The 17,323-nt window shown below is 39.4% G+C and overlaps 1 protein-coding gene across 4 annotated transcripts in view; it reads left to right on the forward strand.

Annotated features, from left to right (window-relative positions):
• Positions 1-17,323, forward strand: part of LOC112558520 (cyclin-dependent kinase-like 5) — a 34,040-nt gene that overhangs the window by 10,894 nt on the left and 5,823 nt on the right. Inside the window, exons 5-19 of one of the 4 annotated variants that reach the window (XM_025229014.1) lie at positions 905-1,041; positions 5,208-5,328; positions 6,915-6,974; positions 7,538-7,628; positions 7,777-7,966; positions 8,383-8,463; positions 8,980-9,155; positions 9,468-10,359; positions 10,602-10,709; positions 11,272-11,342; positions 12,996-13,022; positions 14,844-14,979; positions 15,136-15,214; positions 15,358-15,611; positions 16,065-16,166. In XM_025229014.1, the coding sequence (XP_025084799.1) occupies positions 905-1,041; positions 5,208-5,328; positions 6,915-6,974; positions 7,538-7,628; positions 7,777-7,966; positions 8,383-8,463; positions 8,980-9,155; positions 9,468-10,359; positions 10,602-10,709; positions 11,272-11,331 (1,916 nt within the window). In that variant the 3' untranslated portion in view covers positions 11,332-11,342; positions 12,996-13,022; positions 14,844-14,979; ... (1 more) ...; positions 15,358-15,611; positions 16,065-16,166. Of the gene's footprint in view, positions 1-904; positions 1,081-4,945; positions 5,008-5,207; positions 5,329-6,914; positions 6,975-7,537; positions 7,629-7,776; positions 7,967-8,382; positions 8,464-8,979; positions 9,156-9,467; positions 10,360-10,601; positions 10,710-11,271; positions 11,343-12,995; positions 13,023-14,843; positions 14,980-15,135; positions 15,215-15,357; positions 15,612-16,064; positions 16,167-17,323 lie in introns of those variants that run through there. The other 3 variants (XM_025229013.1, XM_025229015.1, XM_025229016.1) reach the window with 3 other exon arrangements.

Raw genomic sequence — 17,323 nt, forward strand, 5'->3', positions numbered from 1 at the left:
TGCGTGCGGCTATGTGAGAGAGAGGGAGGGATGGGCGGGTGGAGCGGGAGAGTTTTTGGTGCAGCGGAAGAGGACAAAATGCACAATATTGCTGTTGCGATAATCACAATAAGCTTGTTAACAGTAAATCTGTTTATTGCCGTGCAAATGTTTTTACGTTGTTCTGGGCGACTTCACCATTCGCCGATAGTTGACCGAGTTGCTTGTGCAAATTTGCGTCTGTGGGAGCAAGCGCCCACGTGTTAACTTTAGGGTGCGACAGTCCCGCAGTGCAGCGTAGGTAAAAGGTCGTGACCCGCAGATTTATAGAGGATCATAGAGGTCTGCATCGGGACCATTGTAAGTCTCATTTGACTTCTGTCTGTAGGTCTGAGTAGGAAGATTTCCGGGTAGGTTCTGTAGCAGCTCAGTGCACAGCAGTTCATGGGGAAGAGTAAGAAATACTGCAGTGCCCGACCTCAGACAAAGCACATTAACTTAAGAAAGATGTGAAGCTGAAGGTTGAAGCAAGAAGCAAGACGTACTTCCGTCTACTAGCTGTATCTGTGTGCGTGTGTGCACGCGTGCACGCGTGCGCATACATACACGTGTACCTCTCTGTGTACATCTGTTTGTCCGTACAGATATGTGCATTCACATCTGTGTGTGCATGTGTTTCTGAGTATGTGTACTTCTGTATGCATTTGTGTGTGCATATAAGTACACCTGTGTATGAGCGGCTGTGTGTGTGAATAGTGTGCAAGTGTTATAGTGCTGCTCTGTCCGAGGTTAGGGAAAACGTTAGAAAAAGACCAGCTTAGATTTAGGAAATCACACGTTTTTTTATTATAATAATAATAATGGTGCGTCCCTCATGTGTTTATCAGTACATGTTCCATGATCACGTGCGCCTGGCTGCTTGCAGAGAACGACGATGTCAAGAGGACGACGCTGCGGGAGCTGAAGATGCTTCGAACCCTCAAGCAGGAGAACATCGTGGAGCTGCGCGAAGCATTCCGGCGCAAGGGCAAACTCTACCTGGTCTTCGAGTACGTCGAGCGGGTGAGGGCCTTCTGACGACACTGTCTCCAGTCTCCAGCCGTACGCACCCCTGTCTTTACTCTGTTCAGACTTGTTGGAGGAGCTCTTATCTTCTTTGTGTCACGGAATGTGGGCTTTAGGCTTGGGGGTTTATTTGCTTTTTGGTCTATCGTGATTAAATATATAGATTGTTTTCTTGGAGAAGATTTTGGTCACTGTACAAAATAAGACATCAACAAACATTTGATACTTTTTATTTAAAGGAGGAGAGGATTATGAGGATATGTTTGTAAGAGTTAAGTGGTAAGTTGTGAGAAAAAAAAATGTCACAAAGGTATAACTACATCTAGAGAGGTGGGAGGTGAGTAACAGTTTTACAGCATCGTTGGATGCAGGATGACAGAAGAGAACGTAATGCTAACCAGAATGTCGCTGGTTCGAGGCTTGCTTCGGGCCTGTCGGTTGAAAACTACCCCAATGACGACTAAGGCTGCCAAAGGCCAGCAAGGCCTGGGACAGACGACTTTTCCCAGTCCCTTTCATTAAACATTAGTTGTAAACGCTTTATAATTTTTTCCAGCATATAACAGTGTGCTCAGAAGCTTTAATTAGACTGACAGTATCTACATTTCGTTTAGTACATAATATAGACAGCAAAAGATAGTAAAAATGCCACAACTAGGACAGACACTACTGCATGAGGTAAACATTTTAAAGCTGTGTACATGCGAGTGGTCAGTAGTAAAGGATCAAACTTATTGCACCCTTTTAAAGAAGAAGAAATATCCAGAGTAGACATGTCACCAGTGGACGTGAACAACTTGACAGATTAGTAAAGAATCGAAGATTAAAGACGCTACAAGGTTTATATCCTTCACCCTAGGGGATGTGTAATGTCACAGTCGTCCCAGCTCTGGTAACAATTATTATCATGCTCATGCAGTTGACGTCTCAGGAGACGCTTTGTGTTTGTGTTAACCTTCCTGGTTACATGGATAGCTTGCAGGTTATGTGGATAGCTGGATAACTGTGTCCATTGTAATGTCGCAAGTGGCGGTGCTATCCTTCACTCCCGTGGGTGGTAGGTCTGCCCACTGTCTCTCCCTTCTGTGTGTGTGTGTGTGTGAGTGGATGACCGATAAATGTATGTGTGGTTTGATCTCTTGTCTAGCACTGTGAGGGTAGATGCTGGGTGGTGGTGGTGGTGGTGCATGGTGGCGGGGCAGTTGGCTACCAAAAGACACAACTTTCACGTGTTTAGTTCGGTGTCACCACCAGTTCTCAGCACTGTGCTATTAAGTCATGCAGCTACACAAACTCCGCCTCAGAAATTGTAAACGTTTAATAGGTAAACGTTCATTTTTAATTTTTTTTTATTGAGAAATCTGCCTTTTTAAAATTCCTTTTCTTGAATATTTCTGCCGTTCCCCGACAGTATGACAGGTGTGGTCCAGTATCTCCCCAAGCCTCGTGGCTGTGAGCAGACCTGCAATGTCTCCAACACAAGCAGGGGCCCACTTTTCGGCCAGGGTTGCCAACAACATTGCCTATTTGTTTGGATTGTTCGGCGCACGGCCATTGTATTATGCTCCATGATTAGGTTCCGACACGCTTCACGGGGAGTTGGGAGGGTGGGGAGGGACCCAGTCGCTGACGTGGAAGGATTTTTTTTTTAAATAATAGGGCTATATGCCACACGCTTTATATCTTCGCAGTCTTTGCTGGAGACATTAAGACGGATTTTTATAGCGCTTTTTTTTTTCTTGCCAGAGGAATGTTCTGTGGCTGGTGCAATGAAGAGAATTCGGCACTCACGTCTGCAAGACCCGCTATACTCGGTCAGCGCGTTTCGCTCGTGGGGTGTTCAGTGGTGGGGAGGTTGGTGTTAGGTTTAATGCCTTCTCTGTCATAGATAAATCGTCTGTCAGTGTCGAACTTCCTTTTGAGAGGTCACGCGCGCACATACTCAAGCTATAGCCATCCCTCTAGAGACAGCAGATGGTAAGGTGGACATGCTATCGTTATGCTTAGGTGAGTCCTGCTGTGCAGAGCCTGTGTCTGTATGATCGTACGACTTCCTCAGTGCTCTCACAATGGTCGAGAGTTTGGTGTGGTTTAAAACTGACAAACCATGTTGAATGACGTGGATTTTCTTCGTGATTGTTGGGTGTGGGGGAAAAAAAGGGGGAGAAAGCGAAAGATGTTTTGCGGAGAGCAGAGACCAGTCAGAGTGGGAGATAAGAGGTTGGGGGTGGGGGAAGAGACCTTTTTTTTCGTTCTCTCGCTGGTTGAGAAGAGAAATAAAAGTTTCTGGCCATAGCTACCGCTTGATTGAAATATGCCCTCCACCTGTGCTGGCTGGCTGTTTGCGCTGATGCTGTAAACTTTAGGGATAAATTACCCTGCCCTCACCAACTTTTTTTTTAAGGGATCTAGAACTGGACAGAAAGAACTTATTGAAAGCAGTTGATGGCTGGCTGTCTGGTTTATTTGGAAAGGAAGGTGCATTCTTCTATCCATGATTTCCCCTGTTGGGGCAACTGTTTCACAACAATTTGGTATTGCAAAAAGCATACTATAGAGCCATACTCGATCAGTGTGTCATGTAAACTGGTCAGGTGTTACCATAACCTTATTCTTCTCATTGACACAAGTGCACTCACCAGTCTTTCTCATAGCAACATCCCCTCCCACACACACACACATATATAAATAAGCACAAACCTAACTGCTTGAAAATACAGATACATTTATTCATAAGAGGTAAAAGAAAGTTTACTCAGAGCTGGGTGGCAGACGACAACATTAGCCTTAACTGCTGGAGTTTAAAAAAGTTGCAATATCCCTATCACCTGGTTCATTAAAGGCAGTTTACTAACAGTTCACAATTACATGCTCCACTCCCCTTTTGTTTAGTCTGCTCAGCTCCACTCCAATTTGTTCAGTGTTAAGCATCTTAACTGAGAAATGTTAGTTAAGTCCTCTTTCATTGCTGACCATGTGGACCCCTTCTGTCAATGGTAGAACATGTATAGTAACACATGAACGATTTATGTGGCATACTTTGTCCCTTTAGCATGTTTTGCATACGTTCAGTATGGTGCAAACTGGTGGTTGAGGAAAAATAAAGAGGGTCTTGAGAATCCTATAATAACCAGAGAAAACTTCTGTTTGCTTGTCCATAAGTTTAGTATTGCTATAGAAATGAGATGTTAGTCTTTAAGAGAGTGAGAGTGGGTGGGAGTGAAGCACACAAATCACATAGAGGTTGACAGGTGTCACACACATTAAAATAACAAACGCTGTCACACAAATCAAAGAGATATCCTGCTGGAACATGTGTTCACAGCCAGCACTAGTCACAAATCTATTTATATATTGGATCTGTTCTGCATGGCTGATTCTTTTACCTGGTTACTTTAAATAACATTGTAGGTCAGAAGCTACTCCTTATAGATCAGCCTTTTGTATTATGGCTGCGACATTGTACATTTGGTTTTACTTTTTTATTCTGCTCCAAGCGTGACAGTGCTAGAATTAATAGCTTGGGGATGGGGGGGACCTTTAAGTCAGTTTCAGATATAACTAAAGCTATACCTAACCTTATAACTTTCCAGCTCACCAATATATAATAAGTTGCATAAGATTAAGATTACCTATCTCCCCTCTCTCAGAAAAAAAATTTGGCCATTGGGGGTGGGGGTGGAGGCAATTATTGGTTGTGACCATGTTGTCTTTCTTTGTTTATACCTTTTGTTTAAGAAGATTTTGTCGAAATTTGAACAGAAACATTGGTGTGGTTAGTTCATTTTCCACAAGTTGCTTAAAGTTGGTGTTGATTTAGAAGGTCTCTGTTGAAGAAAGAAACCATTTCAGCAACTGAGTAATGGTATTGCCAATCCTTGAAGGGGGAAGTCATGGCACATCGGGCATATTTTTAATAAGTTCCTTGGAGAGGACAGGGACTAAATCATCGCTAGATTCCAGGTACTCTGCACATTATCAGAAGTATGTACATTTTCTTGGTGGCATTTATTTATACAGTACAACTGTTTTTTTTTTTAATGGCATATGCTGTTGCTAACCAAATCAGTATTGTAACTAGTCTAACCACTGTCATACAGCAATTTTGTGATGGAGCCTAGTTGAGAGTAAACATAGTCATGCGTTTATGGCAAATGTTTCAGAACATGCTGGAACTGCTGGAGGAAATGCCAAATGGTGTGCCTTTGGAGAAGGTGCGCAGCTACACCTACCAACTGTGTAAGGCTGTTTGCTGGTGCCATGTGAATGAAATTATCCACAGAGGTCAGTGCACCATCTTTAATGTGTTGGTGCTGGTGAAGTCCTTGTTTAATATGAAAATGCTTGCAAGGTTTAATCTGGGTCATGACTCATTTGGTAATGAGGTTGCTATTGTTCTAATTACTTGAGTTTTGTTTTATGCCAGTTTCATTTTACATCTGTCCTATTGATCCGTCCTTTTGTCTGTCTTTACAGCGCAGAAAGTCTTTTCTAACATCTTTCTATCTGTGATTGAATTTGCATTTTTATGGCTTGGAAGATGTAAGCAAGCAGCATAAAATCTTAACAGAGCTGAAACATTCTTGCTGCACTTTGTCTACACTGCTCATTATGTCTGCAGTCAGCTCTTTAAGATTTGTTTCATTGCTGTATGGTCATGTGTGATCTTTTTTTTAGCATTGCCATGTTCTTATCTTGCCTTCATCTCTCTGAAAATGTCGTATATTAAAAGAACTTTCCTGAAATGTTTGTTGAGCATATAGACTTATCTCTTTCTTTTAGTGCTGATGGACACTTTGAACAGTAGCTGTGTCTCAGTGTGTGTTCACTTGTGTACCAGGCTTAATATACATTCTTGTGAGTGGAAAGGCCTACATTATGCAGGACCTTTGAAGGTGCTGGAATGTGTTAATAGGTTTTTAAGCACAGCTTTACAGTGCAAAATCATGCCTGTGATTATATGTCCTGGGGGTAGGTTAGTTGGGGGTAATATTTTGTATAGCAGAAAGAGGAAGAATGGAAAGGTTATCAGTAGGTGTTTTAGACTAGACCCCTACTGAGTTTGCCAAGGGACTTGTCTACAAGGAAAAGTGCAGATACTATACCACATATCTTTATATGGGACAATAGATTGAGAAGTAATAGATGCAGAAAGAGAGAAAAAGAGGGAAAGGTTGTGAAAGCAAGCAGCATAGGTGGATGGATAACTTGAACATTGGCATCATAGAAGATATCTGGGTGAATACAAATGTGGCTATATGTGTCATTCAGAATGCAAATGTATCATTTAGAACCTATAAGAGCCTTGTGCTGAGAATGAACATTTAAAGTAATATTTCCCTCTAAAATTTTACCTTTTCAGTTGCATGGAGCAGGGTGATTTAAAAAAAAAATCCCAATCTGTTGGGAAGGAAATATTGCTTATATAATGAGGTATAGGACCGGTTTGGGCATACTGTACAGGTTAAAATTTTCATAATCATGTGCTGAAAGCTGTAATACAGGATTAAGCAGGAGAGAAGTGGACCTCTTTCAGATTAGGAGTAATGTGACATATATTGCATGCATAGTGGTACTATAGTTATCTTGCTTTATATGAAGCCTTTTGCTTTGATAGTGGTCCTTGTTATAGCTGTAAGCAGCTTAAGATGAATGAGAAAAAAATTGAGTGCAGCAAAAATAAAATTCCATAAGGATAGTTTTCTCACTTGGCCATTTTCATTTATTTTTTGAGAGAACTTTGTTTAGAAGTAGCAGTCAGTTCTGCGATTTAATCTTTGCTGGTGTGGAATGTTAGAATATGATTTTGAAGCATTTTGAAAATGGTGTTTGCTTTCTAACAGCCTAACTTTGGGCACCTATATTTGCAGATATCAAACCAGAAAATCTGTTAATCAGCAAAAATGATATTCTCAAATTATGTGATTTTGGTAAGCATTTATAGTTGAGAATTTGAAAGAAAATATTCAAAGTCTAGTGGGATTTTTATGGCAGATCTGGCTTACATTGCTTATGGACGTAATTTTTTTTATAAAGAACTCTGTATCTGTATACTACCTCTCTTTTCTGTCTTGTCTGCCTGGGTGACTGTCTAGTTTCTCTCTCTTTTTTGTCTACCTGGGGAGTATTTGTATCTACTTCATCTGTTTCTATCTTGTCTGCCTGAGTGTCTGTTGTCTACTTATTCTTTTTCTTTCTTATTTACTTGGGTGTCTGTTTTCCTGTCTTGACTATGTTGGTGTGTTACTGTGTGCCTATAAACAGGTCTGTATTTCTTATCTCCACTTTATTCATGTAGAGTTAAATCTCTCTGTTTACAGTGTTGAAGTTCATTTGAAAATTTTTAGAGAACTGATAGTGAGTTTTTTAAAACTTATTCCAGACCAATAAGATATTGTCAGTTGTGTTTGCCTTTTGTTTATTACAGTGATTTTTCACTCTTGCTTATGATGACTGGAGCTGTGTGTAAACTCTTGTGACTATGCTCTTACAGGGTTTGCACGGAACATTGCAAGTGGCTTAAATGGCCTTTACACAGACTATGTGGCAACTCGCTGGTACAGGTCACCTGAACTTCTCCTGGGGTATGGCCTGATATGTGTCATTTGAATAGCTAATCAAAATTCTCTCATGTCACTCCTACTGAATCAGTTTGAAGGATCATAATATTAGATCAATGTTGGAAAACTTGAGGGACTGATGCCTGTTCTGTTGACCTTGTTAACATTGCAGGGCACCATATGGCAAGCCTGTTGATATTTGGGCTATTGGATGCATCATGGGAGAGCTTAGCGATGGACAACCACTCTTTCCTGGAGAGAGTGAGATCGACCAGCTGTACGTCATCCAGAAGATTCTAGGACCTCTGCCTTCTTACCAGATGAACCTCTTTCATAAAAACCCAAGATTCTCTGGCCTCAAGGTTGGTTTGACTGTGCTGGCAATGGCTCTTGTACTTCTTGTTTATATGATCTGAGAGGTGGCTGCTTTGAGTGTTCAGGGATTTAGTATTTGCAGAATGAAATGTGCTGGTAATGAGTTTTTTACATTAATTTTTAATAGTTTTGGTTGATAATTACTCTGTTGGATGCTATTGAGTGTTGTTCTTCTGCCCCCTCGTCCTCATCATTTTCTTAGATCCTAATGGAACAAAAGCCCCTGCTGCTACTTCTCTCAGACTTTCACATATAGTTAGGCCTCCTCCCAAGTTATATTTCCCTCTTAAATTTCTCTGTCTTTGTTTCCAGTCATTGTGGGTTCATGTTTATTAATATCCTGGATTTGTAGCAGGCAGCAGACAAAACATAGTGAACTCTCCTATATCGTTTTTTTTTTCAGTTTCCAAATGTAAAGAAACCAAAGACACTGGAAAAGCACTACCAGGGTACCTTGACTAGTGTTCTCGTCGACTTCATGAGTGTAAGTTTTTATCATTTAATTTTTCCATATTTTTCCATTGAGGTATTTTTCCCTCATGTAATAGCTTTATTTAACTCATTAATTGGAAGTGAATGTTAACTATTTTTTGCTGGATATTATGGAAAACTGAAGAACATGTTTTTTAGTAATCATAGAAAGGACACCTTAATTTCATTACAAAAGTTTTAATAATAAATTTATCATTTTAGTTTTAAAATAAATGGGTTTTTTTTAATGTAAAGTGTAGTGAAATCAGAATGAGCATTATGACATTTCTCTTTATGAAACTATCTTCTAGCAAAATGAACCAAAGATGAATCATATTTTCTTTGCATTTTGAAAAGCATCCTTCATTTTAATTTATGAATAGGAAAAGAAGAGAATCCCTTTTGAAGGAGTCTTACAGTATATTTCAGAACCAGCTTTGATAGGTGTACATGTTTCACAAAGTAACTTGTGTGTCTAGGTAAGATCATAACAAACCCATACTCATAGCAGAATGCCTGATGGTTTCAGAGCACACTGAAGCTGGACCCTGATGAGCGCTTGATGGTGGAAGAGTGTATGGACCATGTAGTATTTCAGACAGAGCGTGCTGTAGACCGCAGCAACCGCATGCCTACCATCCAGCATAGATCTCACAGCAGCAACAAAAAGCGACGCACTGAGGACATCTTAGAGAAGCAGGACAGGTACTTCTTTTACCTTTTAGGTACTTCTTATGGCATTAATAATACAGTGTCTGTGCCATGAATAGAAGCAAAAGTATGCAATTTTTTAAAAGGCAAATATACCTCTTCTTCTTATTCCTTTTCACCCCCAGTGGAGAATAGGGCCGCTGAGATATACCTCTGCTGGGAAGCTTTTGATGAAGTTAATAATGGAGCTGCTGCAGTCATAGTTGGGAAGAAGGCAGGGCTTCAGCTCAGAATCTCGGGTATCTGTCCTTGAGCTTCTTTTTGTGTTTTCCATTGATTTGTGTGACACATCTGTATTCTGTGCAGTGGAGGAGAGAAGAAAGATGTGCCAACCAGCGCCAAGTCTCAGACAGGTTTTCTGCAACAACTGCTGCAGCCTTCCCACCAGCATCGTGCACCATCTCCTTCACCAGAGATGATGGATGTGAATGAGGATGAAAAGGAGGAGGAAGACAGTGCATATGTCATTCAGCCTCGCCCATCCACTAGCAAGTTCCTGAAGCAGGTGCAAAATCAGACAGCAGCCTTCACAGGGAGCAACTCACTGCCAAGTCATTCACAGAAGTATGTGGGTGTCGACCAGGAGAAGGTAAAGGCCAACAAGGAGGATCTTGAGACCCCTAGTGTACTTTCACCCCCAAAAGGGTACAAATCTGAGCCTGATAACAGAACTAAAGAAGCAGAGGTGGAGATGCGAAACTGTTTGAAAATAGCCGAGGCCAAAAAGCAGACTTTGGCAGAGAACCGCCATCACAGCACCTTTTCAGATTTCCGCAATGGGAATATTCTGGACTTTGTTGTAGGCAGTACAGGGCAGCAAAAGGGGGAAAGGGGTGGTGGTAGTGTCGGGGTTGGTGGGGTGGGTGGTGGGGCTGGAGACTTGCATCCTGCTCGAGATGCTGGCGGTAAACTGGAGAGTATAGAGGAGATGGAGTGGATGCCCAGTGAATCCAAGTACCTCAAGTCTTGGCCCAGTGCAGGCAGCACCAGTGAGCCTATAGACAGTGTTCATCTTGTGCGAGAGAATGGTCTCCGAAGAGTTATGGAAGAAGGGGAGGAAGTGTGTGCAGCAGGGGAGAAGCAAGGTGGTCAGGGAGTACGAAGTAATGGCACGTACGTCATGAACATCATGGCCACACCCAGCCAGCAACAGCCAGCAAAAAAGACTACCAGTACTACAAACATTGACAAGAAGAAAGTGAGTGGCACACATTATTGCTCACAAGACAAACAACATTTTTTTTAAAAATAAGTATTTGATGTTGCTTTGGATTGCAAAAAAGAATGAGCAGAGTGAAAAAGAGAGATGGAGAACAAGAGAGAGAGAATGAGGAATGGAAGAGGAGGGAGAGAGAGGAGGAGAAGGACAAGGCAAAAGACAATAAGGGTACAAACAGTAAGGATACAACCATACAAACTCTGCTGTACATGTGCCTACAGTTTCTGACGCAAGCAACACAGGAGGAGATTCAGCGGATCAGATCCGGTGCACTGACCAAAAAGAAGGCCATTGATCAAATGATAACAGAGAAGATTGCTGAAACCAAGGTCAGAGCTTGGGTACAAAATGATGGATGAAATATTCTACACATTTTTCTTCTGTCTCTCTCATTCACTTTCTCACACGCATGCACACCTGCATGTGCACACACACACATAGAGCAAAAGATAGAAAAAAACTGTCAGTCATGCAACATACAATACACACCAGCACACACACACAACTTGACATAAGAAGGCCATAGAATTGAAACTACCACCACCTAATGTACAAAATAAAACTTTCTGTGATGTAATTGCATTTAAGTCTTTACATGACAGTAATAAATTAGCTAACCTATCTCAGGTTTGTTGAAAGGAAGAAATCTCATTGCTGGTATCGAACTAGAGAAACAAAAAGCTGTCTTGTAAGGAATTTATAAAAACACCGAGGACTGAATTTTCACCTGTTTTTGGTAAAACTACATATTTTATGCATATTTACAGATTAGGGTTACTTGTCCTATGTCTTTTTGTAGGTAAGGGAAATCATCTGCAACATTTTCTGCTGTTTTTGAATAAATGAAGTAGGTGACATTTTCATGCTGTTTTCTGAAAATATTATTCTTAGGGCCCTGACCGGTGGAAAGACCCATCTTCCGTACTATCTTCAGCCACGACGTGCTGGTAACCAAATGTATGGTGAGTGTCTTCAGCTATAGTCCATGTGTTGTGAAAGCACTAGTCTCAAGAATCTGCCACATAGTCCCCTGGTCATAATGGCTGGCATGACAATCTTTTCCATCTCTTTGTGCTACTCTTCCTTCTTATCAATGCAACTATCTGCAGATCTCTACAGATTCTCACGTGTAAAATGGACCAGAAATAGCAGTAAAGTTTGAAGCTGTTGCAGCGTGAGAATGCTGTACAATATATTTGTATGTATCAGCTGTAGAATGTTTCTTGTAATAAATATTATGTGTTAATGCATGATGTCTAAATATAAGTATCCAAATGTACCCATACTTCCTACATATCTAATGTTTCAGTCTTGTTACACCAGTATATTAGTTTTACACATAGCATGGACATGTGTTAGGCTGTTAGCCCAACACGAAACGCTTAGTTTTACCTAAAATTTTAGTCTGTAGACAAGTACAATGGTAACTGGTTAAGAAGTTAAGCTATTTACAGTTCTGATCTTCTTACTTCTACAAATACGTTACTTTCATCATATAGACTAAGTACTATATAGTACAACATATCTTTTAACATCAAACAACACTTTGAATGGGTGTTCTTGACTTACATCCCACTAGCCAGTGCAACCAAAGTTTAGGATTGATAACTGATATTGTCTGGAGAGGTCAGCAGTGAGTCCAGAAGAAGTGAAGACAGAAGTGTTGCAGCCAAATTAGGTACAGAAAGTGGGAACTGTGTCTTGTGAGCAGTGGCCCATCGGTGTCATCTGTGGCAGTTATTTGCCCAGGATCTGTGCCTCCAGATAATAACAACAATTATAACATTCATTAAGTGCATTTCTGCATGTAGGTGAGTTCAGTCTGCTGCACTAAACAATGTTACAAATGAACCAACAGTTTAACATACATTTGATGACTTATGCAACAGTGTACAAGCTACACAGGAGGGAAAAAACAGCAAAGCAGGATGCATGAGAAGTGAGGAGACAGCAGAAGTATTTGCTGTTTACACAAAGTTTGTGAAGTATGTAAGTTTTGAGGCCAGGCTTTAAAGTTCAAACTCACAAATTGAAGAGGAAGGGCAGATAATTCTTAACACCGGAACCACAGCATGAAAAGGAAGATCAGTCCAGTTTCACACAACTAATTCATGGCTGAGGAGCCCGACACACACATATTGGAACTGCTGTCCACTAAACAGTTTTTTTAATAAAAAATTATTCTGTTTAACATTTAAGTTTTAATAATTTGAAGATTTTCTTTAAGACATGCAGATGAATAAGATACCTGATATCATTTTCCTGCATTTTTTATACCTCCAGATATCTGATATCTATTTTCCTATGTGTGCTTTTTGTTTTTTTGAAACAGAAAACAGAAAAAAAATATTCTATCATGATGTGGCTAGATAGGTTAGGTATGATTAAGAGTTAGAATAATGAATTAGAACAATTGCATTTTTAAAAATTTTGCTGTTTCCTCCTCTTTAATGATGTTTCTTGTGGATGCAAAAGTATATAAAACTCATTTTGTGAAAATGCAGTTCTTATTTGTCCATGTAGAGTGTGTGGCTGGTCACACCTTGGAAAGTAATCCAATTTAGCTAAATGATGATTAATTTGTACATGGGCATTATATTGGGTTGTGTCCACAGAATCAGCAACAGACTTATACGAGCCAGGTAATTTGTTTGCTCTGTCACTTTGATTGCCTTACTGCAGCTCTTCTGTGGTGTCACTTCTGCACTTTTGATGGCCTGCTATGTTATGGATCTTCAGTCACTCTGCTATGTTTTGTTGCTTTATTGTAATAAGCCTGGAAAATTGTATATTTTTTCAGTCTTGGAATCTGGGAGGAATTTTGATAGAATTAACAATGTTATTTTGACTTGGTAAAATAAGTCTTTGCATGGATAGGAAATGATACATAAGTAAATACATTCATTTGTGTGTGTGTGTGAATGAGATGAAAGAGATATATAATAGGTAAGTAGTGAAATGAATGAATAGAAGAGATAAGGAATGTGACAAAAGCACGAAAAATGTGTCCATGTGTATATGTAATGTAGAAATAAAGTGGAGAGGTGGTGTAGAGTGTGTTTGGTGGTAAAGTTCACAAATAGGATCACAAAAGGTCAGGATGCTTGATACAAACAAGTTGATCACAATTTGCATCTTGTAACAGATCTGCATCTCACACCGACTGTACATGGTCAACTTTCAGCATCTTAAAAATGATAACATACTCTTCTAAGTCAGGTTTTCACTTTATGATCAGCTTCGGCTTTATGAAGGACAAGGCTGAATGAACATTGAATATCTTCTAGGAGTTGCACTAAATGAAATGTATTGCCAATATTTAATCACGATTGAACATCAAAGCTTATGCACTGGATTTTTGCTGCAGAAGTCTGCCAGATTTTTTACTGATGTTTTCATAGAAACAGGAGAAGATAACAAACGAGTTTTACAGATTTTCTCAATGTTATTAGGACAGCAAAGCAATGTTAATGGGGAGTACAGATCGTTGTCATCTAAGTCTTTTTTGACCTCAGTCTTAGAGGAAGCTGACTATGACTCTGACAAGACAAAACAATGAACAGGTGCATACCATATTGCCTTGAGACTTTGTCAATTTATGTGATAAATCATTTGCCATAGATTCAGCTTTCAGATCAGATTCATAGAGATATATATATAAATTTATAATATATTTTGTTAAAAAATGCTAGGACTTAAAAACAGCTGAAATTTGTCTACTGCAGATAAAAACATTCAAGTAAACCTTTTGGTAGACATTACTTATGTTACAACACTTTTACTTTATTTGAAAAAGAAAAGAAAGATGGAAGTTAAGAATTAGCTTTTGAGGACTGTATCATCTCTTAAAACTGCCATAGTGGTTTAGACTTTGCATAAATAATATAAAAATGGTATAGTAGAAAAGATAGCAATCAGCTACGCTCCTTTTAAGATCCAGATTTTGGACATCACTGTTTTCCATTCAGCACATTTCTTGAACTTTAATATTTTTTTGCATTGATTTCCTTTGGTTTCTTCTCTCTTCTTTTGTTTTGTAAGTTTGCAATACATTTGACATCTTTGAAGAAACAAGGAGATGAGTAGCCACTGCTATGCTGAAAGCTTATATAGGAAAGCAATACCTTTCACATATCCGTGCTTTTGAGTTTTGAATTCAAAGTTTCATTTGCAGCTCGAGATAGAATTTTAATAACTTAACGTTGAGTTGTTAAGACTATGCTTAATGGTTTGGTAAACATATTGTGATCTACATGGATTACCTTGAATTTTATTTTGTTTGCAGAAAAGTTTTGTAGAGTTGAAACGTGGTGATAGATATCCATGCATAAATACGCCCGTATATGTATTGTTTTCTTCCTTCCTTTTTTCTATTCACTTGTTGATTTTAATTTTTTGTTGCTACATAAATATTGATTGTTTTTGCTTTTGTGGTTTATTTTTAGGGCGTTGTTTTGTTACAGAACCTGGATTTCCTCAGCGTGACATCCACTATGATAATCGTTATCTGAACACTCCCTCTCGCTCATCAGTGAGGCATGCAGGTCCACAACCATACAATCTTCTCACAGACTCCTCAGGAGGTTTCAGCACCACCTGGTGTGTCAATTTTTCCTAGCTCTGTGGTGTCACACTGTCCTAAACTAAGTCTCTTAAGTTTACATTTGTACTTAATAATTCTTGTTATCCTGATATTTCTTCATAACAAGAGCAAGTTTTCTTTAAAGTAAAAAAAAAAATCGGCCTTTATTTCAGGAGAGCACCAGATTCCATCAGCCGAGGAGGGACCATGTATAATTTAGCCAAAAAGAAAAAGAATAAAGCATTTCTGCAGGTAAAGATTTATTGCTTTTTAAAGGTGGCAACCTTCGTTAAAGTAAATGAACTTGTCGCCTTTGAGAAAGTTTTCTTTTAGAGATATGTTCTTTGTGTCTTGCTGTCTTAAGTGGTGCCTACAACATCTTGTGGTTGCAATAGGTTCCAGACCCAAATGAAGATGGCCGACTTTCACCATCCGTGACATTGTGCAATCCATCAAGACTGTCACATATGGATCATGATGGCGGAAGAGAGGAGGGGGAAACGCAAAAGAATGCATTGACACCTCGGGTCAGGCTCCCTTTAAAATGCGGGAGACCAGCTATCATGACATCAATGCCCCAGCACGAGAACGTCGACCATACAAACAGCCTGTCAGCTTAAGAAGAAATACATATACTCCAAGGGACCGGGTGTGTAGTGCGTTATTACACCAAGAGTCATGTCTCCTTTTTTTTTGCTGTAAAAATCTTGTCATAAGCCATTTATTAGTTGGTTCTAAACTTTCACAAGCTCCATACCTTTCAGTTGCTGCTAGGACTTCTGAACTTGGGAGATTCCTGAACAATGAATTTTCCTGTTGAGCTTGTTGTCTCTGATTTTGTTTCTCTCTGATAGCAACAGGTCTCCTCTGCAGCTTGATATTCCAATTTCTATGCATGTACTTTCCAATGGCCTTTATTTATATTTTCAGTGACATGGATTGTTTCTAATCTTTCTAAAGCTGACAAAGGTTGTATTTAGGATTATTTAATTTTAACCAGCACAGGAGATTGGTTTTGCACTATAAATTATCTTTTACAGGTCTTAATAATGATAGAACTGCTTCCAAGATTCTTATAAAACATGAAAATTTTGGATTGCAGGGTGCCCGTCTCCAGCCATTGCTTAGCTTGACACAAGTGTCACTTGGTTCACATAACCTGGAAGTTAATCCAGGGGGGCCAAAAAATACTCCCAGCAACAAGGTCAGAAATGTGTGGCTGATTTCTTGTAATGAGACTCAAGGTTTTGTGTAAGCAGTTAAGCATTTTTTAAAAAATGTTTGCACACCAAGAAGAGATCCATTAAAATGTTAACAGAAGTTTCTTAGGACATCAGAACATAATAGTAATAATAATGTGATTTCTATAACACCTTTCCCCACCATAAAGGCAGGCTCAGAACCCTGAAGGGGCTTTACAATAAAAATAACTTTCAGGAATACATTAAAAGGTCATCAATTCTGGAAGTATCAATAATTACTAAATAATCAAGAAAATCCATGGAGCAAATCAGAATAAACACACTGATCCTTGCAATTGATGTTGTGTGCACTCTCAGATTCAAAATCTAAACATAGCAGAAAATGTAGCATTGAAGCACAAGGCTCATAGATGAGAAAAAGTGAAGAATACACGGTCTGTAGATCAGATATAGAAAGTTGTAATTGCAGAGAAAAGGAGACAACTAATGTTTAAAGCAAAAAAAAAAAAAAAACCCAAAGATGACTGGACCAACAAGAGGCTGCAGAGACTGTTAATAAAGGAAGTGGTTTACAGGTGGAAACAACATAAAACAATCAAAATGAGAGGCATACAAAAAAAAAAAAAAACCCATAAGGCAACAGGAGATACTAAAGTCAACATAGAATCAAAGATGAGGCAAAAAAAGACTAAGTGGTATCCTCAAGCTAGTTAAAGGGACGTTACTCACCAGGTAGCTCATTTCTGGGATCAGTTATAAGTGACGTCTATCATGGCACCTTCATTGACAAAAGTTTGCACATGATATCAGTCTGATAGCAGATACAGAGGCCTTACCTACAGACATAGTTCAAACATATATGGAATGGAAACTAGCATTATCAAGAGTAAAATGGTAATTGGCAACAACAAAACAGACACCTTCATAGAGTATAGCTTGAAGAGGTAAACAGCTTCAAGTACTCCAAAGATGGCCGCGCAATGACAAATATATGCATCATGATTTTGACAGGAATATCAATAACTGGCTTAGCTGGACAGGGTCTGGTGCAGGCATAATATTAGGTCTACTATGAAATACAATCTGTACAAGTCCCTCATAATACCAGTCCTGCTTTATGGATATAAAATTGATTGATGCCATGGATGCTGGATGAAGA

Source organism: Pomacea canaliculata, linkage group LG3 (assembly GCF_003073045.1).
Source record: "Pomacea canaliculata isolate SZHN2017 linkage group LG3, ASM307304v1, whole genome shotgun sequence".
In the NCBI taxonomy this organism is placed as follows: Eukaryota; Metazoa; Mollusca; class Gastropoda; order Architaenioglossa; family Ampullariidae; genus Pomacea; species Pomacea canaliculata.